At 46.2% G+C, this 21870-nt stretch overlaps 1 protein-coding gene and 1 non-coding gene across 2 annotated transcripts in view; both read left to right on the forward strand.

The window, feature by feature from the left end:
- The window catches only part of SLC7A10 (solute carrier family 7 member 10), a 94471-nt gene extending 79489 nt beyond the window's left edge, over positions 1–14982 (forward strand). The window contains exons 4-11 of the mRNA XM_038754089.1: positions 338–463; positions 3231–3384; positions 5557–5680; positions 5787–5890; positions 6767–6863; positions 12795–12944; positions 13294–13471; positions 14781–14982. Of these exons, the coding sequence (XP_038610017.1) occupies positions 338–463; positions 3231–3384; positions 5557–5680; positions 5787–5890; positions 6767–6863; positions 12795–12944; positions 13294–13471; positions 14781–14911 (1064 nt within the window). The 3' untranslated portion in view covers positions 14912–14982. The remainder of the gene's footprint in view (positions 1–337; positions 464–3230; positions 3385–5556; positions 5681–5786; positions 5891–6766; positions 6864–12794; positions 12945–13293; positions 13472–14780) is intronic.
- TRNAS-GCU lies at positions 1469–1551 on the forward strand. The gene has a single exon. It is a non-coding gene; the product is annotated as a tRNA-Ser (tRNA).
- Positions 14983–21870: the final 6888 nt, after the last annotated feature.

The following is a 21870-nucleotide window of genomic DNA, read 5'->3' on the forward strand; positions in this document are numbered from 1 at the left end:
ACCGCAGAGTCCAAACTGGTGGAGCTTTGTAGAAGTCTTGTTCCCCTCCTGTTCTTTGGCTGATTTTTGTGCTGAAAATCAGACCACACCTAAGGGCCGTGGAATCTTGAGAGGGAAGCGGACCACCCTCTAAACCCAGAGAGCTAGATAGAACCACAGGGAAGGCATCAAGCAGTCAGAAGCAAACCAGAAGCCTCATACCGCATTCCTTCTAGGGCAATCCTTTTCCACCCCCTGCCCTCTTTCCTCTTGGTCATGCTCCCAGCCGAGACTTCAGTGCACGGGCTTCCTCTGTCACTCACTTTACCCAGGGAAAACCCCCTCTCCTTCCTCCTAGTGCTTCTGACCTGGGTCAACAGCTCCAGCGTGCGGTGGGCCACCCGCATCCAGGATGTCTTCACAGCGGGAAAGCTGCTGGCCCTGGCACTCATCATCATCGTGGGCTTCATCCAGATCTTCCAAGGTGAGGAGCGGGCACGGCGGTGGAGCTGGGAGAGGCAGGACTCCCTTGTCCTGTTGGGAGGTTGAGCTGGGGGGACCGTTTCCCCTTTCCCTAGTTCTGGCCCCAGCATAAGAATGGCAGCCTTAGGTCCAGTTCCCCTCAGTGGCCCTTGGGGAGAGTCGTAAACACTGGTGCTTCCCTCTGTGGCCCTTGGTTTCCTGCTGGCTCAGTGACTAGTCTGAACATCAGGCCTGGGTCACGGGCATTTTTTAGGGAGCTGATTGTGACTGAGGGAAAAGTCCTTCCACTGTTCCCCTCCCCAGTGGCAGGAGAAAACTCCACCAGGAAGTAGCCCCAATTTCCCAGCTCCTGCCCTCTCCTCCACCCCCAGAGGTAAAGTGACAGAGCACTTGGGCAGAAAATTTGGCAGAGAAAGGCGGGATTGTTTCCACCAAGGGAAGGTTGTTACTCTGAATTAATGAAAAAAGATCCAAGGGTTTATTGAGTGCCTCCTGTGTGCAGAGTCTTGTACTCGGCACATGGTAGAGTACACTAGAGTTAGTAGGCACGAGCCCAGCTCTCAGAGAGCTTAGAGCCCAGCCAGGGAGACAAGCACTGAAATAATTTACAGAATAGAGAAAGAAGGAGAAATATCCTTAAATAATAGGATATTTGTCGTAATGTACAGAAGTGCTTCAGTTGCTGAGTGTGTAACATCCCAGCTCCCAGGAATGTGCACGACCCCATTTTGTTCAACCTCATAAACTAGAACTTAATGTTGTTTCTCAGGCCCTGAGGCTGTCAAAGGGGGCACTCGAAGAGGGAGGCTGGGAGCTGCTACAAACTAGCACCTCAGTAGAATTCTTATCTACCGGTGCCCACGTCCATCGGCACAAATTCAGGGCAAGTCCTGTCCAAGTGTAGGTGGCCTCAGCAGGAAGTCTCATTCATGGTGGACAAGCTGGATCTGTTTGAAGTCATTAGTCATTCGTATTTATTGAGCACTTAGTGTGTGCAAAGCACTTGGGATGAGGTGGCCAAGTGGTTAAGGAGATGGACTGCTAATCCATTGTGCTCTGCAAGCATGGGTTCAAATCCCATCCTCACTGTGGGTGTTCTTAATTCCCCCTCCCAACCTCACAACACTTATGTACATATCTGAAATTGATTTATAGTCTATATCCCACTCTAAGCTGTAAGCGCATTATGGGCGGGGAGTGTGTCTGCTCATTGTTATATTGTACTCTCCCAAGCACTTAGTACAATACTCTGCACGCAGTAAGCACTCAATAAATACGATTGAATGAATGAATGAATTGGGAGGGTGCAATATAACTGAAGGCATTCCCTGCCCAGTGACAAACATGCACCAATCTGTGGTCCTTGCTGTTCATCAATGCTCTCAGAAGAGCTCAAGGGGCAGGGGGACAAGGGACCTCCCCTCTGAAAGGGATTGATTGGTGGAGTTATCCCATACCTTGGCAATTGCACTGTAACACCGGGATTAAGTGTCACGTCATTTTCAATGCCTGCTTGTTTTCAATGGGGGACAGGCAAGAAGAGAAAAAATGCTTTCGCTCAACAGTTTTCTAAGGTGGTTTATCACTTGAATGTTGCTTAAATTTTCAAACTGATATAGAAATCTTTCCCAGAGGGCACGTGCCCCTGACTCATGTATAATCCCAGGCTGTTTGCTTGCCTGCCTAGGTCACCATTCAGAAAAGACAGACTATGATGCCCTAACAAAGCAGGTGAAAATAATAAAATAACACGTGCAGTATTTAAGTGCTAATACTACAGTGTTTGTTAAATGCACAGAGGTAACTGCTGGGGCAGATACAAAATAAGCAGATCAGAGACAGTTGCTGCCCTCGTTGTGGACAGGGAATGTGTCTGTTATATTGTTGTAGTGTACTCTCCCATGTTTAGTGCAGTGCTCTGCCCACACTAAGTGCTCAGTGAATACAGTTGACTGACTTTTAACAGAGGAAGCTGACTGACCCAAATCACCCAGCAGGCCAGTGGCAGAGCTGGGGCTAGAATCCAGGGCTCCTGGCTCCCAGTCCTATTCTTTCTCTAGGCCCTGCTGTTTCTCTGGGAGATGTCTATCCTCGGAGAATGGTATCTTCTTCCCAGGAAGTTCCAGGAGAGAGCATTGTGATGCCAGATCAAGGCCACCATAGTTGGGAAGGACATGGGGCTATGTCCTTGCAGCCTAAGCAAACAGGGAAAAAGTCCTGAGGGGAATGGCAGATAGGAGAGAGAGAGAGAGACTGGTTTCAGTGTTGGGGGCTAATTCCTAAGGACTTCTAGCCCCATGTCTTCACTAATAGGTCCTCACTGGGAATGTGAGCAGCTGGAGGAGGGGTGTAGCAAGTGCATAGTCCTCATTGCTCAACCTTCAAGCTCCTGATAGGCAGCTCCCTCTTCCCGTAGTATCTTGAGAGGAAACCAAGTCCGAGGAGCCCAGTGCTTGCTCGCACCTAGCTGTCATGAAGAATGGAGCAGGACCCAGAGAGCCAGTCTTGGGGGATATAATAAATTTAGCAGGGTCAGGGGCCTGCCAAGCTGGAGATTTAAGTGCCCCGTACTGGTCTACTTCCCAGCTCTCCACCACCTAGGGCAGCCAAGCTGATACCCCAGGATGTAAACTCAAGATTCAGTGGATTCGAGAAGAGACATAGAAGTCACCACTTTTTTCCTCAGTCCACTGGTACCTGAATAAAGCAGTGTTGTGAAACACAAGACCCATCTGCCTCTCAACCTCTTGTTTCTGTTTTGCCTTTAGGACACTATGAAGAATTGAGACCAAGTAACGCCTTCAATTTCTGGATGACCCCCACGGTGGGGCACTTAGCATTAGCTTTTCTCCAAGGGTCGTTCGCTTTCAGTGGGTGGAACTTCCTGAACTATGTCACTGAAGAAATAGTGGATCCCCGCAGGCAAGTTTCTGGTTACCATGGCAATGAGGGACCCCACCCCCACCCCCTATCTAGGCTTGGCTCTCTAGGGCCAAGTACTGAGGGGTGGGGCATTTAAGGAGATGGAAGGGGAAAGGCACAGTGCAGTCTACAAGGCAGATGAATGGGCTGAGAGGGCCCCTGGAGTTAATAGAGGAACTCCCCTGGGCAGGGAATTTCTGTTGCGCAAAATGGTTACTACCCAGGAGCAGCTGAGCTAAGCTGAATCTGAAGTAGAGATGGAGCCAGTGTCCAGAAATGACTCTTCCTCCTCTGGCCGAAATGCCAGTTCTGCTCGCTTGCTAAAACTCCACTTGGCAAGATATGAACACAGGTTACTCAAAGGTGATAATAATAATAGTAATATTAATGGTATTTGTTAAGCGCTTACTATGTGCAAAGCACTGTTCTAAGCACTGAGGGATACAAGGTGATCAGGTTGTCCCATGTGGGGCTCACAGTCTTCATCCCCATTTTACAGATGAGAGAACTGAGGCACAGAGAAGTTAAGTGACTTGCCCAAAGTCACACAGCTGACAATTGGCAGAGCCGGGATTTGAACCCATGACCTCTGACTCCAAAGCCCAGGCTCTTTCCACTGAGCCACTGCTTCAGAAAAATGGGCATGACCTAACAATCATGGTACTTCCCCTCCTCATTCCACATCATTCCCTGGGGAAGCTGGGTCAAATCATTCAACCTTATACTGGGATGAGTACAGTACAAGGAGTTTCTTCTAAATGCTGTCCTAAAGGGTTTCTAATCTGATGTGGGCTTCTGGTTTAGCATCATGTCACTATTATACTGTGTGAAAAGGCCACACTTGAGATCTGATTGCTAATCAAACTGGCTTCCACAGTGACCTTTCCCATTGGCTCATTAGATGGATGGATATATTGCCAATCAATTAATAAAATTAATCTGAACCCTGTCGCTATGTCTGTGTCATTACAACTTAATGACAAAAGATGGCTTTGATCAATAAAGAGCTCCTCTAAACTAACCTGAACAGGTCTCTCTTTGGGGCTGCTGTCTGCCATTGACACTTTACTGGAAATCACTTATAATAGGACAGCATTGAGGACAAGCAGAAGAAACCAAAATGTCTCCCATCTTTACAGAATTCCTGCCAATCACACCAAATGCCAGATACTTTATTCTCTGAGAGGAAAATGTCCCAGAATCCTGCTGCCTAACAAGCTAACCAAACTTCACTGGGTTTACCAAATGCCATATTCTGTATAGAAAACAGGTAACTCCGGCATCAGCTGTGCTGAGTAAAATTATTTTTTATGCCAGAAGAGTAACATTCTACTTAGAGGAGGGGATCATTTGTGTCTTTTCCTCTTAAATAGAAAATATTTCCTGATAGAATCCCCCAGAGTCCAGTGTTGTAGTTATGCCTGAGCTGGTGACTCCATTAATTTTGCTACTTTGCATGTTGTTTCACATATTATTACGGGCTCTTTAGTATTCAACAAGTCAGAATCACCTTAACTCTCTCCCAGCTTTCCTCTGCTCCTTTTGCCAAAAAAACATTCCTCTGAGTGACTACTGGGTGGGCCCCAGGCCTGCCTGAACATGTCAAGCCTCCACTGGGCTTTGCTGAGAAGTCAGATGAGACACATGAGGACCCATGCAGGCCTGACATGTGGCTAGTCTAGGCCCTTTCGCTCCTCATGACTCATTGTCGCTTCCTTTGGGGGAGTCTCAAACTCCAACCTGACCTTGAGGCTAGCAGCCCCTGAGAAAGGTTTGGAGGGAAAGGTGGAAAAGTCTGGGGTTGGGGGCCAAAATGAGGTTTGAGATGAACCTGGCAGTGATTTAGGTTCTCTCCCAGCCCCCTCTGACCGTGGCTGACCAGACGTCTGACATAATCATTTACTGAGCGTTTATGGGATGCAGAGCAGTGTACTAAGTGCTTAGGAAAATGCAATACAGAAGTGCCAGTAGACATGATCCCCACCCGCAAGGAACTTTCAGCCCTAAGCAGTTTCACAGCCCGTCTAGTCTACCCCCAGCTCCCTTCTCATGCCTGGGTGTTTCTGCCTGCCTGCCTATCCCCTCACCCCTCATGTCAGAATGGCAGTCAGTTTCTTGCATTTGCAGCCTGTGGATGTCAATGCTGACCGATCCTCATCATTCTCTTATTAGGAACCTACCTCGTGCCATATTCATATCCATTCCACTGGTGACATTTGTGTACACATTCACCAACATAGCATACTTCACTGCCATGTCTCCTCAAGAGCTCTTGTCCTCCAATGCTGTGGCTGTAGTAAGTACATCCCTCCCTCCCATCCTCGCGGATCTAAAACAAACTTTTGTTTCCGGTATGGGCCGTGCAGTATTTTTTTAGTTTCTCTGCCTTCCGTTTGTTTTAGACATTTGGTGAAAAGTTACTGGGCTACTTCTCCTGGATCATGCCTGTCTCTGTGGCCCTGTCTACGTTTGGAGGAATAAATGGATACCTTTTTACCTCATCAAGGTCAGCCAGAGAGCACTTTTGGTCAAAGTGGTTTGATACGTTGGATCTGGGTAGAGGCTCTACCCCTGAAGGGGAGATACGATGAGGACCCTGGTGAAGGCCAAAATGGTGGCCTGGGTTTAAAATTGCCATGGGAGGATAGGTGAGGAGAGGTGGGCTAACTTAGGATAGAGAAAGTTGATGTAATGATGAGTTATTCAACAGAAACTTTGCCATCTCCACTGATGACAAAATGAGAAGAAATAGGTTGACACTACAACAGGAAGGATGGTGGCAAAAGAAAAGGAGAACATCCTAGTCGCCAGGGTTGGTATGGACACCAGAGCAACTTTCAGGAAAATAGGAGGTTCTCACAGAGCTGAATTTAGCAAAGGAAAGAAAATGTTCAGATTTTCTGCCCGGTAGAGGGATGAGTTTGGGGCAAGAATGATTTGTCTTTAGCTATCCAGGGACAAGAACTATCTTCTCACTGTTGAGAGAACTTCAGTTGGAAAGAGTGGCTTGTTTTTTTTCCTGGGGAAGGAAAGAAGGAAACAGTGAGGTTCCACCCAAAGCCTCTGGCTCCAAGTCAGAGCTAGTCTGGACCAGGTGTTCTCCTGGACAAGATTTCATTCTGGCCAGGGTCATTCTGGCCACAAGGGTGAACCAGGTGGCTTTAGACTTCTGGCCCTCAAAGCCTAGGAGAAAACCTAGATCTGACTAGTCTCCACCAGGACCAGGGCCAACTGGCCAGAGCAGTCCCCAAGCGGAGAAACCCCGGATCATAGCTGTCTGACCGTGCTGAGGATACGATGAGACCACAAGACTGGAGTGAAAGGCAGGCACTGGCATGGCAGCTCCTCACTCTGACCTCCCCATGCATCTGCTGCTTTCCAGGTTATGCTTTTCGGGAGCCCGGGAAGGCCATTTGCCCAGCCTGCTCGCCATGATCCACGTCAAGCAGTGCACCCCGATCCCCGCTCTCCTCGTCTGTGTAAGTGTGATTACACCTGCCATTCTCCTAGTCACCCAAAGACCCTGGCCCTGACTTGGACTCACATCCCATGTCTCTCCCTGCAGGGAGAATTCTCTGACCAGACCATTCATTCATATTTGAGCGCTTACTGTGGGCAAAGACTGTGGATGATAACTGTGGCATGTGGCATAGTGCTCACTATGAGCCAATCATCATGCTAAGCACAGGAGAAAGTACAATATAAACAGATCAGATGTGGTTCCCAACTTTCATGGGCTTTGCCCCGGGACCAGGTTCTCCTGACAGACCCAAGCAGGAAGCTGAGGCATTAATCAGGTAAAAAAGCTATCGATAGGTAAAAAGTAGGTAACTGCTATTCTCCAATTGCTTCAATTCCCTACTTTGCTTTGCTGCTGATGGAGACAAGGCTCATAAACACTAATGAGCCAACAGAGGAATGTTGCCCTTGGAGGGAACTCTGAAGTTTTAGCAGCAAGTGGTCCTCTAGACTGTAAGCTCATTGTGGGCAGGGAATGCATCTGTTTATTGTTGTATTGGACTCTCCCAAGTGCTTAGTACAGTGCTCTGCCCACAGTAAGCTCTCAAATACAGCCGAATGAATGAATTTGTGCAGTTGCAGAGGAAAGACCTGAGACAGCATGGAGTTGGTGGCCGGGGCCGTGGGTTTTTGAAGAATTCTTTCAAAAATCAGTGGACTCCATCCTCCCTTGGCCAATCAGGCAACCACTTTGGGCTTTTGTTGGAAGGCATTTAGAGGAATTAAAGCCCGGTGACTCCCCAGAGGTGAGACATTGAGTTTGGCATGGGGCCTCACACTTCCTTCCACTAGCCCAGCAGGGAAGCATCCAAAGTGGTGATGAAATATTAATTTCCTAATGAATAGGAATAGAAAGCTAACACAGCCAAGAGCTGCAAAGAAAATTAGGTTCACCTTTAGGCAAACCTAATTAATTCACCTTCTAATGAAAAACAGCATGCACAAGGAACTGTTCCTTAAGCCAACTGCCACTCTAGCATGACCTGATTTTCTCCCAAACAGAACAGGGAGGATGAAGATTCCCTTGAGAATTGTTTTGCATATCGTTCTCAAATCTTTAACTACAAGTATTCTCAATCTGGTCAGCCAAACTGCCTTTTGTCTCTTCACCGTATGTCCATCTCCACTTTGGAATTTATCTGTTTATTGTTACATTGCACTCTCCCAAGCACTTATTACAGTGCTCTGCACACAGTAAGTGCTCAATAAATACGATTGAATGAACTCATCCCTTCCCCTGCTGCTCTCCGTCTCTGAGAGCACACATATCTTTCCACATTCAAGTCACCCAGCAAACTCCTCCCCATTCCCTTTCTTCCAAACCATCACTCCCAACCAGAAGCAAAACTGAAAATAAGTGAGAATATTACTTTTCTCCTTGGGCAGGTCACAGGCTTGAGCAAGAAGTAGCGTACCAGATAGTCAGCTGTGTGACCTTGGGCAAGTCACTTAACTTCTCTGGGCCTCAGTTACCTCATCAGTAAAATGGGGATTAAGACTGTGAGCACCCCGTGGGACAACCTGATCACCTCGTAACCTCCCCAGCGCTTAGAACAGTGCTTTGCACATAGTAAGTGCTTAATAAATGCCATCATCATCATTATTATTACTACAAGCATTCATTCATTGTCATCTTTTTTGAGCACTTACTGAGTGCAAAGCACTATACTAAGCACTTGAGAAAGTACAATATGGCAAGTGTTAAAGCAGTTTACAAAGGGGTCAGACCCATTTGGCATGGACCTGTCCATAGAGCTGCACTGTGCACTAATAAAGCACACACTCCCTGCCCCCTGGGAACCTCTCTGACATACAGGTGGCCAGAAGGTATAATCTGAGAGCCCCGTATAGAATCTTATCTTTGCATCTGTTGCCAGGGCCATTTCTTCTCAGGGCAGAGGCTAGTCATTGGCCAGCAATAGGCAACCACTGCCAATTTCCCTTGCCAGGGAGGTGGCTGACTATCCCTGGGCACAGAAACTTCTCTGCTCTTTGGAGGAGTTGCCCTGAAGAGGTATGGGATTCAAACAGCTCCAGATCCTGTCACCCAGGTGTTTGGAAAGCCCTTTGGAGATGTAATTTTATGCCATGACTTAAGCAGCTTGGCAGCAGCAAAATCACCATGACTGCAGCTCACTAAAACACAGGAACTCAAGGTGTGAGCCACGGAGAACTTTAAGTTGGTCACATCTCCACTCTAAAAGGCTGTTTGAACACCCACACCTCAAGCTGGAGAGGGACTTTGGACCACCCCTCCACTAGCTGAGTAGGTCAGTACTCTCCCATTCGTTCAATCGTATTTATTGAGTGCTTACTCTGTGCAGAGCAAGCACTTAGTATAGCGCTCTGCACATAGTAAGAGCTCAGTAAATATCATTGAATGAATAAATGAATGAACGAGACACATTTCTAAGTGACTTGCAGCCTTACAAGTGGCAGTGGAGCAGCAGAGAATCAGGCTGATCCAAAACCCTGAGATCTGTGCACAGAGAGGGTCCAGAGAGGCCAGGAAAACAAACTACAGTCTTCAATACCTGAATTCTGTGGGTATTCTTCGCTTTCCAAAAATTTTTTGTAGGAGTATGAAATAGCAAAGAGATAATAAACAGTTCAATTCACAGACACCCAACCCTGGATATCCCACGGTTTTTGCTTTAAGGTAAGTCAGTCTCCATTCAAACCAGTTTTCTAACATCAGCAGAGGGTGGTCACAGCAGGAGCCAGAGAAGCATACTGCTCGGTCGGCATTCAGCAGCAATGTTCACCAAAAGTCCCAAGAAAAAGCTGAAGCCTGGAAATTTCCATCATCTCTACACCACTGCTGGGAACAGAGAGGCTCTGAAAGGACTCGTGATGTAGGTCGGGGCAAAGAAAGTCTTTGGCGGGAAAGAATAAGAGAAAACAAAGAATTTCCCCTGGATGGTATGCATAAGTCACCTAACCCACCACTACAGTCCTTGGCATCAGAAAGGAATCCCCAACTCTGCTTAAGGACTCAGTGCAAAGCTGAGTGCCAGACCACCAGTGGGGCATAACTTCCAGAGATCTCAAAGCCCTGGCAATCCAGTCCACTAGAATAATAATAATAATAATAAACATTTAAGTGCTTACTATGTGCCAAGCACTGTGGTAGATGCAAGTTAATCAGATTGGACACAGTTCCTGTCCCACATGAGGCTCACAGTCCCATTTCACAGATGAGGCGATTGAGGCACAGAGAAGTGACTTTCCCAAAGTCACCCAACACACTAGTTTATTGGCTGAAGCAGCCAGGATTAGAAAATAGGTCCTTCGGACTCCCAGATGCATGCTCTATCCACTAGGCCTTGCTGCTTTTAAGCCACTAGGAGCAAGCTGATGCCCTTCCTCTCCAACAGTCTCTCTTGAATGAGAATGACTTTGTTGTGCTCATGTTTCATAGAGTCCATTGTGCCTTAATGAGTATGAGCCCAGACTAGCAGGAAATTGGGTAAACCTTCCCATGGGGAAGGGGTGCTACAGTTTCTCAGGTTGCTGCTTCAGCTTCTCCCTGTGGGAGGTTTCAAAATTTGGCCTCCTTGGCCAAGCACTCAAGGTGTGGTATTGATTTGGCATTTTATGTTTTTTAATTGGATTTGAGGACACCTTTAAAATGCTTCCTCTGCCGTCTTTGGCAGTTCCCTAGTCTCCGGTGGCACAACAATACTCATTTTGAAGTGTTCTGCTCCATCTCCAGTTCTGCAAAACTGGGGTCTGACCATCATTCATTCATTCAATCGTATTTAATGAGCACTTACCGTACTGAGTGCTTGGGAGAGTACAATATAGCAATAAACAGACACATGCCCTGCCCACAACAAACTTACAGTCTTCTTGGTGGCGGTTGTGATGCTGGAACCCCCTTTCAGGAGCAACGGATGATCCTCAGTCCTGAAACTTCAGGCCCAAGAACCTCCTCAGAGGAATGGATTATAGTGCTAGTGACTTGGGCGATGCCATGCACACTGTCTTGTCCATGCCGGCCATGTTCCTGCAGAGGCATGAAATGCAACAAGAAAGTAGGCAGGCAGAGTTGGAGTAGGTGGCAAAACGCATGTGTGGTATTCGCTCCATCAATCTGCTGCTGGCAGAACTGAGATTAGAATCCAAGTCTGCTGATTTCCAGAGCAGACCTCTTCCCACCAGCAGCAGGGCAGTTCTTGTCATACCCACATGCCAGTAACGATCTTTGTCCTCCCGACTGAGAACCAAGGTAGAACCTCTTCTTCTGTTGAGCCCACAAAGGGCACTTTAACGAGGTCTCACCACGATCCCCATTCTTCTGAGAAGAAAATTGAGACCCAAAGAAGTCAAGTGACTTTCACAAAGTCAGCCCAAAACTTAATGGTAAAACCGGAATTGGAGCATCGGCTTCTGAATTACCAATACATGGCTTCCCAATCAAGTCACATAGCCCTGAAAAACCAAGAGCAGCCAGCACACCCGGCCCCTGCTGAGTTAGCTTCTATTGGCATTTACCATGTCAGAAACTGGACAACCATTGCCAAGGACACAGAAGGCTGACCTCAAGCTAAGGGTCAAAGGCGAGGGCTCTTGGCAGCCAGAGATGGACTGTTTCTGCACCTCACTTTTATGCTTTCTTGGCCTAGCATTTACATCCCGTCCAGCCCTACTGTTTGATTCCAGGAATCTCAGCCCCAGCCTCAGCACTCAACCAGCCCCTGCCACACACCAGGCCTGAGACCAGATACTTGGTTACCGAGATTAACCAGGAAACCCTCGATCCAGCCCTTGGGAGCCTGTGTTCTCAGACTGAAACAGTGACGTGAACACCCATGGTGTGTAAGAAGAAAGCCTTGAGTCACAAAATGGATGTGCACACACATACAGTGGTTTTGTAAGGGGCCAACAGGAGCACCACCAAATGCTGATAATACTTGGCAGCCATACTTTCCATTGCTGGGCCAGCCCAAAGTGGGTGAAATCTGTAGGCTCTGCCTCTAGCCCCATCCCTCTGGGGTTCTCTTTTGATCAGCACATCCACTGTTCCTTTCCTCCCTGACAAGAATCTGTCAGTGCTGAGGCAGAAGACAAAGCAACAGCAGCATCTTCTGAGCTCTGCTCTATGAAGAGCACTGAACTATGCATTTAGGAGAAAACAATAAACACAGTAGAGCAGGAGCAGTAGTCTCTACTGAGCATCCACAGAGTGCAAGGCACTAGATTCAGAGACGGAGGAGTACGAGACAAGAAAACATTCCATTCCCTCCCTACAAGGAGCTTACAGTCTAATAGACAAAAGAAGAAAGAGTAGAGGGGAACCCATAATTGGAGCATTGTGGGTGGCAGTAGAAGCATCCCAGAGGATGACTGATACCTACTTCAGATGAACCAAGTGACAGTACAAAGAGCACGGAACTGGAAGTCAGAAGACCTGAGTTCTAACCCTGGGTCCACCCGTTGTCTGCTGTGTGACCTTGGGCAAGTCATTTAAATGCTCAATAAATACATCTGAATGAATTTAACTTCCTTATGCCTTTGTTATTCTATCTTTAAGATAGGGATTAAGACTGTAAGCCATATGTGGGATAGGGAGTGGGTCCAACCTGATTAACTTGTATCTACTCCAGTGCTTAGTGCCTGGCACATAGTAAGTGTTTAACAAATACAATTACAAAAAAGTTGCGTGCTCCTCTATTTTGCCCTCTCTCCATTTTAACTCTCAACCATGTCGTACTTTCTGCTTTGCTGCCATGACAGGATGGCTGAGGGGTAGTATGAGCCCCAGGCACCTATCTGTGGCCTTCAACGTGGCAGGGAAATCCCAGGGGCTAAGGATATAGGCCTGGGGGCCACAAAGTAGTTTTTTTCCTAATTGCCCACGCAGAAATGCTTTTCTCCTTCTCTTCCAGTGTGGGACCACTGCGATCATCATGCTCGTCGGTGACACGTACACATTAATTAATTACCTTTCATTCATTAACTACCTCTGCTACGGAGTGACAATCATAGGCTTAATTGTGCTGCGATGGAAGAGACCCAAACTCTTCAGACCCATCAAGGTGAACACTCTAAGCCTCCTTTACTTTCTTAGTCAGACAAATTGCTTTTGCTCAACCCTCCTTTAAGGAACAGTAAAAACCAAGTGGGAAGACCTCAATCAGTCATATTTATTGAGTGCTTACTATCTGCAGAGCACTATACTAAACACTTGGGAGGGTACAACATAAACAGAGTTGGAAGATACATTCCACAATGAGCTTACAGTCTAGACGGGGAGAAGACCTGACAAGCAGCTTCGCTGGGGCTGGCCAGAGGAATGGAGAGGGGACAGAGCAGTGTGCTAGGGTGACCTAAGGAGACCACTTCCTGTACCCATAGACCTCTAATATTCTCTGTCTCTCTTTCCAGGTGAACCTCCTTGTTCCAGTCACTTACTTGGTATTTTGGGCCTTTCTGTTGATCTTCAGCTTATACTCTGAGCCTGTGGTCTGTGGCATTGGCCTCATCATCATCTTGACTGGAGTACCTGTGTTCTTTCTGGGAGTGTATTGGAGAAACAAACCAAAGTGTGTAAATAGGCTGACAGGTAAGTCAACTCTGTCTGAGTGCTTTGGGAGCAGGAAGAAAAAAGGTGGATTATGACTGATACAAACTGGGGCTGGAGGGGAATGAGCGGCCAGGGTGGACTCTCCAGACTGGTCCACAATTCAAAAGCTGGGATCTGCTTCTGTTGTTCCTCAGGTCAATGCCCCTAATTTAGGCTTAGGGAGAAAGCCCCAGGGATAAAAGGGGTTCATGAATCAATCAAGTGATGGGATTTATTGAGTTATGCTTACTCCGTGAAGAGCACTGAGCTAAGCACCTAGGAGAGTACAATAGAATAAGTAAGTGGGTACAATTTCTGCCCTCAGCTTGATGGGGCCATTTTGCATGAAAATGAGTTTCTTCGCTCTAGGCCTGGAGTTTAATGGCAACAACCAAAAAGCCACTCATTCAGAGGTTGCCCCAGATGGACTTTGCCAGAGGTGAGGTTCAAGCATTTGGTCCCAAACATGAACTCTGGGAGTGGAACAAGAAAATGAAAAGCAAAAATTTGGACTGCTGGGGCTTCTGCAGCAACCTCTGGGGAGAGGGCTGCCTGTCTGCCCCAAGGCCCTGGAAACCATCTGCTATCTGGGCAGTGATTCCCAGCTTGGGCTGTAAAGGAGGTTGGGCCATTCCCAGTTCCAGGGCTTCCTCCAGACTCCCCAGAGAACTGACTCCCTCTCTTAGAGATGAGAATCAGACTCTCACAACAATAGCCAGGACACTCCAGTACCAATCAGCTTATGTTTGCTAGCTTCTTGATCAATGAACAATGCTGAAAAGGCAAATAGACTCCTCAGGAAACCCTGGTTACTTGTCAGTGTGCACTGGAACGGGCCCCTCCTAGGGGTGTAGGCAGTAGCTCCCACAAAAACTGCATCCCTTCCTTTTCCCCTTCCCCCGACAGTCAATCATATTTTTTGAGTCCTTACTGGGTACAGAGCACTGTACTAAGTAAGCACTTGGGAGAGTACAATATATCAGAGTTGGTAGACACATTCCCTGACCACAATGAGCTTACAGTTCAGAGGGGGAGACAGACATTAATAAAAACAAATTACCAATATGTCCATAAGTGCTGTGGGGCTGGGGGTGAATAAAGGAAGCAAATCAGGGTGATCAAAAGGGAGTGGCAGTAAAGGAAATGAAAGCTTAATCACCCTCCCCTTCCGGAAGACATTGTAGCCCACTAGGAAAGCCCCCTCCTTTAAGATGATCTCAATGGATTTGCTTAAGGCAAAGTAGTTGGATACAAGCTGTGTACCTCCAAACAATCGGATTAACCACTGGTGGGTCTTGTCCTGTTGTAGAGTCCATGACATGCTGGGGCCAGAAACTGTGTTTTGTGGTGTACCCCCAGGAAGGAGCCCCGGAAGATGAGGACAGCACCTGCAATCACATTTCATTGCCCGAAAATGACAAGACTTTGAAGATACAATAAGGCGGGCTCTAAAACGGACGTAGATTTTTGTTTACACGTTGATTTTTTTTTTTTGCAAAACGTTTTTCTTGTAAAAAATGGTTTTTAGACCTTGATAGCAGAGCACCGAAAATGAGTCACCCAGATAAATCCAGCTTAGCCCCATGTCCTTAGCTTTTCCCTAAAAAGAAATTATATAAATAAAATAAGGAAGCTGTTGTTTATTTCTGGTGCCATATTCAGTATATCAGAAGGATGAGAATGGAAATACACATCTAAGCTTACAGACACAGTCCAGGCCCTAGTTCTGCCAAACCACAGATTAAACGGGTCAATTGAAAAGATCCTCCCCATCCCCCACTTGACTTCGACCATCTGGGAGGAAATTCTACACAGTCCAAGAAGACTGGCACAGGGAGGGAAAAATAACCAGGATTTTCACAGTGACCTCAAAGTTGTCATTCAGTACTGGATTCTCCAGGGTCAGTGGCTCCTAGAGCTTTAGTGTATAGTAGGAACATTAGAACCATGAGCTGTGTCTGCAGCAACATAAGAGAAATGGGAACAGGCATCGGGAATTCTGATACAATCTCTGTCTGCAGAAAATACTCACCAGCAACTCGGTAACCAGAGAATAAGCGGCTACAGAGATGGATATAAACATATGCAGCTCCGCGTTTCCATTGAAAGGATCGGAACCCTACTGTTTTTCATTGAAAATGGGATGGGGAAAAACAATTGGCATTCTTGGATTCTTCTTTAGCTAGCTGGCTGATGCCAAATCTGCAGACCACTGCCTCCAGCCACCTTCATTCAATGCACAACTCACACCCACAAGCTGGCCAAACAGAGGCCAGTGGCTCAAAGATGATGAAACATCACTTGGCTTGTATCAGAGAGTCTTCTCCAATCAATGGCATTTATTGAGCACCTACTGTGTGCAGAGAATTGCACTAAACACTTGGGAGAGTACAATAGAGTAATGAGATATGATCTCAGCCCTCAAGAAGCATATAATCCACTGGGGAAGACAGACACTAAAATAATGTACAGACAGGAGAAAGAAGGAAGAAGAGATATATTAACATGAGTTAGTACTTAAATTAGAGGGTATGTAAGATATGTGTATACATATATATTTGTGTGTATGCATTACATATAATGTATATATCTGCATATGTATTAAATACCATCTACATATAGACAGATCTATATATATAGACAGGTATCTGTATCTACACACACACACACAGATATCGACACTATGAGTAAATTAATCAAATTTATTGAGCATTTACTGTGTGCAGAGCACTGTACTAAGCTCTTGGGTGAGTACATCACAACAGTATAGCAGATTCATTCCCTGCCTGGACAGTTGAGAATATATCAGTGTTCAGATCCAGGGTTAGACCTTGCAGGTGGCTTACAGTGCCCAGTGCTTCGAACAGTGCTTGGCACATAGTAAGTGCTTAACAAATACCATCATTACTGATAAACAGAGAAATTATAGATGTAAAAATAAGTTATAGTAGTAGTAGGATCAATGGTATTGATAACCCAGTATAATTCACTGTACTAAGCATTTAATAATAATAATAATTTTCGTATTTGTTAAGCACTTCCTATGTGCCAGGCACTGTACTAAGCACTATGATGGATATAAGCAAATAGAATTGGACAGAGTCCCTGTCCCACATGGGGCTCACAGCCTTAATCCCCATTTTACAGTTGAGGTAACTAAGGCACAGAGACTTGCCCAAGGTCACACAGCAAATGGCAGAGCTGGAATTAGAACCCATGTCCTTCTGACTCCCAATCCTGTGCTCTATCCACTAGGTCACACAAGTTCAACAAAAGCACAAGGGAGTTTGCTCTGTAATGGAGGAAATTGACATAAAAATATTTACTAATAGGGCATTTGGAATTAATAATTAATTGTACAATTGATTAGAAATAGCTATATAAGTGCTGAGAAAATATAATAAATATGCAAGGAGTAGAGGTGGCTGATGGGTTGATAAGACTCAGGATGTCAGGAGTTAATCAGGGAAAGCAGGATTTTAGGAGGGCCATGGACATAGGAAATGTTGTGATCCACCAGACTGGGGAGGAAGGGGGGTAGAGAGGGTGTTCCAAAATGGTATAGATGAGGAGCCAGAAGCAGGAGAATCAAGGGCAAGGCCCAGTTAGAAAATTAGCATGGAAGGAATGAAGAATGCAAGCTGGAAAATAGCAGGCAGAGATAACCGATATGCAAGATGGGGAGAGTTGGTTCAGAGTTTAAGCCTACTGGGAGATTTTGCTTAATGCAGAGGGAAATGGTAAATCACTAGAGGATTTTGAGGAGTGGAGAAATGTGAGATGAGCAGTACTTCAAGAAAATGATCCCTGTAGCAGCATGTAGCATAGCTTGGAGTAAGGATAGGCTGGAGCCAGGGAAACCAGTGAGGACTGATCAATAGTCTAGCCTCATTATAACAAAACCTTAGACCAAAACCATAGTACTCTGAGTGGAGAGGAATTGGGCAGGGGTGTTAAATGTTGTGTGAGAAGAACCCACAGGATTTAGTGGTGGATTAAATGAGAGACTTGAAAGTCAAGGAGGAGTCGAGGATGACACTAAATTTGGCGAAATGTGACAGGCAGAATGGAAGTGTCATACCCAGAAATGGGAAAGTTGGAGAAGGAAAGGGTTTAGAAGAAAAGATGAGTAGTTCAGTTTTAGACACGTACGTCTGAGGTGCAGGTGGGACAGCCAAGTGGAGATTGTAAATTCTTGTGGGCAGGGAACATGTCCATTTATTCTTGTGTTGTACTCTCTCAAGCGCTTAGTACGGTGCTCTGCACACAGTAAGCACTCAATAAATACAATCGAATGAATGTATATGTCTTGGAGGCAAGAGGAAAACTGGGACTGTAGGTCATATTTGAGGTTGGGATTAGAGAGGTAGAGGTCGTAGCTGAAACCTGATGAGTAGATGAGCTGCCAAAGACAGTGGGTGTTGAGAAAAAAAAGTAGGGGACCCAGAACACAGCCTTTAACAGTGCCTAGAATTAGAGGCTGAGAGGAAGAGGAGCAACCAGCAAACAAAGAAGGGAGTGGTCAGAGATGGGAGAACCAGTTTACTGTTAGAGAAACCTCAGAGAGTGGTCCACAGTATGTAAAGCAGTTGAGAGGTCAGGGAGGATTAGGACAGGATACAGATCTTTGAACTTGGCTATAAAGATGTCATTGGTGACTTTAGAAAGTGTAGATTTGGTGGAGGGGAGGGGTCTAAAATCTGATTGTAATGAGCCCAGGAAAGATTTGGTGGGTTGGAAATAAGCTACACAGCCACCCCTTGATTATTCACAAGACAATAATTCATTTTGTGGATCTTCCAAACCGGATTCTTAGAGTCTCACCAGTTACAAGCCTGCTTCGTCTCTGACCTCCTATTCTGCCATCTCCCGCAGTCTGTAACTGTCAACTCTGTCGTATGGTACTCTCCCAAGTGCTTAATACAGTGCTCTGCACACAGTAGATGCTCAGTGAATACCATCGACTGATTGACTGATAGCAAGTGAAGCTCCTGGCTCCAGGTCCCTACGTTAAGTGCTGGGTCTACCTACCCACTTCTGCAATTCCTCCAATTCAGTATTATAAATTGTTTTGTATTATCTATGTCCAATGGTAGGAGTAGATCAACAAAGGCCAGCTATAACATAGGACCATTATTGCTTGGTTTCAAACGGAATTAATTCTTCTGGGAGCAAAGGTAATGCTATTTTTGATGGAGATTTTGTTAGTCTGTTCAGATAGCTGGAAAGGCCAGTGTGTCAGTCCCTTCCTCCCCATAATAATAATAATGGTATTTGTTAAGCACTTACTATATGCCAAGCACTGTACTAAGCGCTGGGGTGAATACAAGCAAACCAGGTTGGACACAGTCCCTGTCCCACATGGGACACATCACAGCCTCAATCCTCATTTTACAGCTGAGGAAACCGAGGCACAGAGAGGTGAAATGACTTGCCCAAGGTCACACAGAAGGCAAGTGGTGGAGCAGGGATTAGGGCCCATGACCTTCTGACTCCCAGGCTCTTGCTCTATCCACTATGCCATGCTGCTTCTCACCAGGCACACAATAAGACTGTGCTTTCTTGGGCTGCTTCAGTTGTTTTTGGCAAAGCCTGGTTCATGTTCATGATTAACATCGTGAAATTTAGGGCACTTGTACTACTTCCTTCCCCCTTCTAAACGGGTCTCTGATGCCAAAAGAAACTTTTGGGGGATGGGAGAGAGAAGGGAATAAATGCAAGGAAAAGGTGAGACTTGTTTAACTTTTGGAGCCACAGCGGACTGCAACAGCACAAGCATGACCATGTGCCATCTGATTGAAGCCTGGGATTCTGGGAAAAGCTTGGTGGTTCTAAAAATGTGTCAGGAAGTCCAGTTCCAGGAAAACCATTTTTCCCCGCTCACCACTGGAGAGAGGTGCTAACGTCCACTCAAATGGCCCCAGATCAAGTAGTGAGAGCCCTAGCAGAGTGATTTGAATAATTCTTACCCTGGGTGATCCCCTCAATCCTAGGAAATTGAGAGCTGACTGCAGAACTGGGGGCTATGAGAGCTAGGCTGGCCCTGCCCTGTGACCCTCCATGGGCTGTGATGCCAGTGGGGACAGAGTTTTCTCCATCAGGAAATTCTTCTTGCCTGGCCAGCTAATTAAACACCAGAACCAGCAACTAAAGGGAAGGATGATTTTCTGTCCCTGGAGAGACTTATAATTAGGACAGTCATCTGTCCAGGGTGGTTTAGCAGGCAGAGGACTGAACTAGATGGCCTAATCTTGGCACATGCCTTCCTTCTGCTCTGTGGGCTCCTGGCTCACTCCCAGATCGCAACCTAATTGGTGTTATCGAAGTCTGCCTCTGGAAAGTCCATTCATCACCCCTTCCTCCCTACCTTGCCCTCATACTCAACCAATGTCCACAGTCAATCTCCTTAGTGAGCTAATGAGTCACTGAGCTCTGCCCCAAAATGAAATCCCACATCCTCTGTGTTTAGTTCCAACTTCTTTTCTGAAAAGGGCAGAAAATACCCCTCTCTCTCTTTCCACGGAAGAGGCAATGAATAGCCCTTTCAGGGGTTTCACAGCCCTGACAAGTCTTTCCTTCCTCCTGCTGCTGCAATTTCAGCCACCTACTTCTGTCGTGTCCTTGGACAGAAGAACAGCTAGTTCTCACCTTTCAGACAACGTTCCGTCATGAACTTGGAAGATTGCAAAATTGTCCTTCAACCTTCCTTTCTGCAGGCAGAATAGTCCCAGTTTCTTCAACTTCCCTCCTATATCGACTCTCCAACTATGGTATTTCATCATTTTGATTGCTTTTCCCTAGACCCTACCCTCATCAGGCCTCACACAGTCTTATTAAACCAGAGGCTCAGCTCCTGACTGGCTGGTTAGGGCAGGACCCCTGGGGATCACTTCCTGCCTTTAGTACAGGGGCCTGGGAGCTAATTCAGGTTCCGCCACTTGTCTGCTGCATGGGCAATTCACTTAATTTCTCTGAGCCTCAGTTACCTCATCTGTAAAAATGGGGATTAGGATTGTGAGCCCTATTTGGGTCAGGAATTGTGCCGAACCTTCTCGTATTTTACTCCAGGGCTCAGAACAGTGCTTGACACATAGTAAGCACTTAACAAATACCATTATTGTTATTATTATTATTAGAGTTGAACTTTCTGAACTGTTGGAGGCTTTACTGACTGACTCCCACTTGGGCAGCTGCTGTCTTCCAGCCTGGGCCACTGATTAAAAAGAACTACAACCCGCTATGCGGGGGGTGAGAGACAGAAAAGAGGGAGTTTATTGATGGGCCCAAAATGGAAAATTAAAGCACCATTTCCCGGGACCGAAAAACTGAAAAAAAACCCACCAGTTATTTAAAGTAACAAGAAAGGAAATAAATTGTTCTACTGCTCCCATAGTAAAGCTAACAAAGATACTTATGAGGCCTAGTTTTCTGGAAAAGAACAATCTCTGGGTAAAAAAAGCATGGGTACAGAGCAGTGTGGACAGTCCACAGGTGGACTATGGGATGCTTTCATGTGTGCCCCGAAATTCTATCACACTGCCATCTTGGATTTCACTAAGCATGCCCAGGTATTCTTCCTACTATGTGTAAAGTGAAATAAAAACTATTCTTCCTACTATGTGTATAGTGAAATAAAAACTATTAGTGCCCAGGGTGACAGTGAGGTCTGTGATTCTGGGGACTGCAATCTAGCCACAAGTAGGGAAACAAGCGATAGCATTGGGCAGGGCTAGTGTGCCCAATACTTCAAAACATTGTAAGATGATGATCTACAGGACCCTCCGGGACACCAATGCCACCTACCAAGGATACCAGTATGAGAAGTGGTGTGTTCTAGTGGAATGAGCCCAGGCCTGGGAGCCAGAGGACCTGGGTTCTAATCCCAGCTCTTCACTTACCTGCTGGGTGACCTTGAGCAAATCATTTAACTTTCTATGCCTCAGTTCCCTCACCTGCAAAATGGAGATTCAATACCTGGGCTCCCTCCTAGTTAGAATGTGAGCCGCTCATAGGACCGGATGAGCTACCTACCCCAGCGTTTAGTACAATGCTTTGCACAGAGTAAGCACTTAAAAACACAATTATTATTATCATTATGGTTATTATACCACACCCAAAGCAGGATGAAGCCCACCATCAAGTCTTTCTGGGGGGTCAAATTCCAAATGAAATCAAATGTACTGCCTGAGGATTCATATGAAAAGGAGGAGGCCAGAAAAAAATGAAAATCCTGGGGTGACACAGAACCTCTGAATGGCATCAACAGGAAAGAGCTAATCTAGTCCAAAGCAAAAGGGACATCTGGCCAGCAGTACAAGTCATATGTCACTGTGAATGTCTCATGTAATGTTCTCACCCCCTTTGCTAACATAAATTCAAATTATTTCAGTATCGGTTGT

This window comes from Tachyglossus aculeatus, chromosome 11 (genome assembly GCF_015852505.1).
Source record: "Tachyglossus aculeatus isolate mTacAcu1 chromosome 11, mTacAcu1.pri, whole genome shotgun sequence".
In the NCBI taxonomy this organism is placed as follows: domain Eukaryota; kingdom Metazoa; phylum Chordata; class Mammalia; order Monotremata; family Tachyglossidae; genus Tachyglossus; species Tachyglossus aculeatus.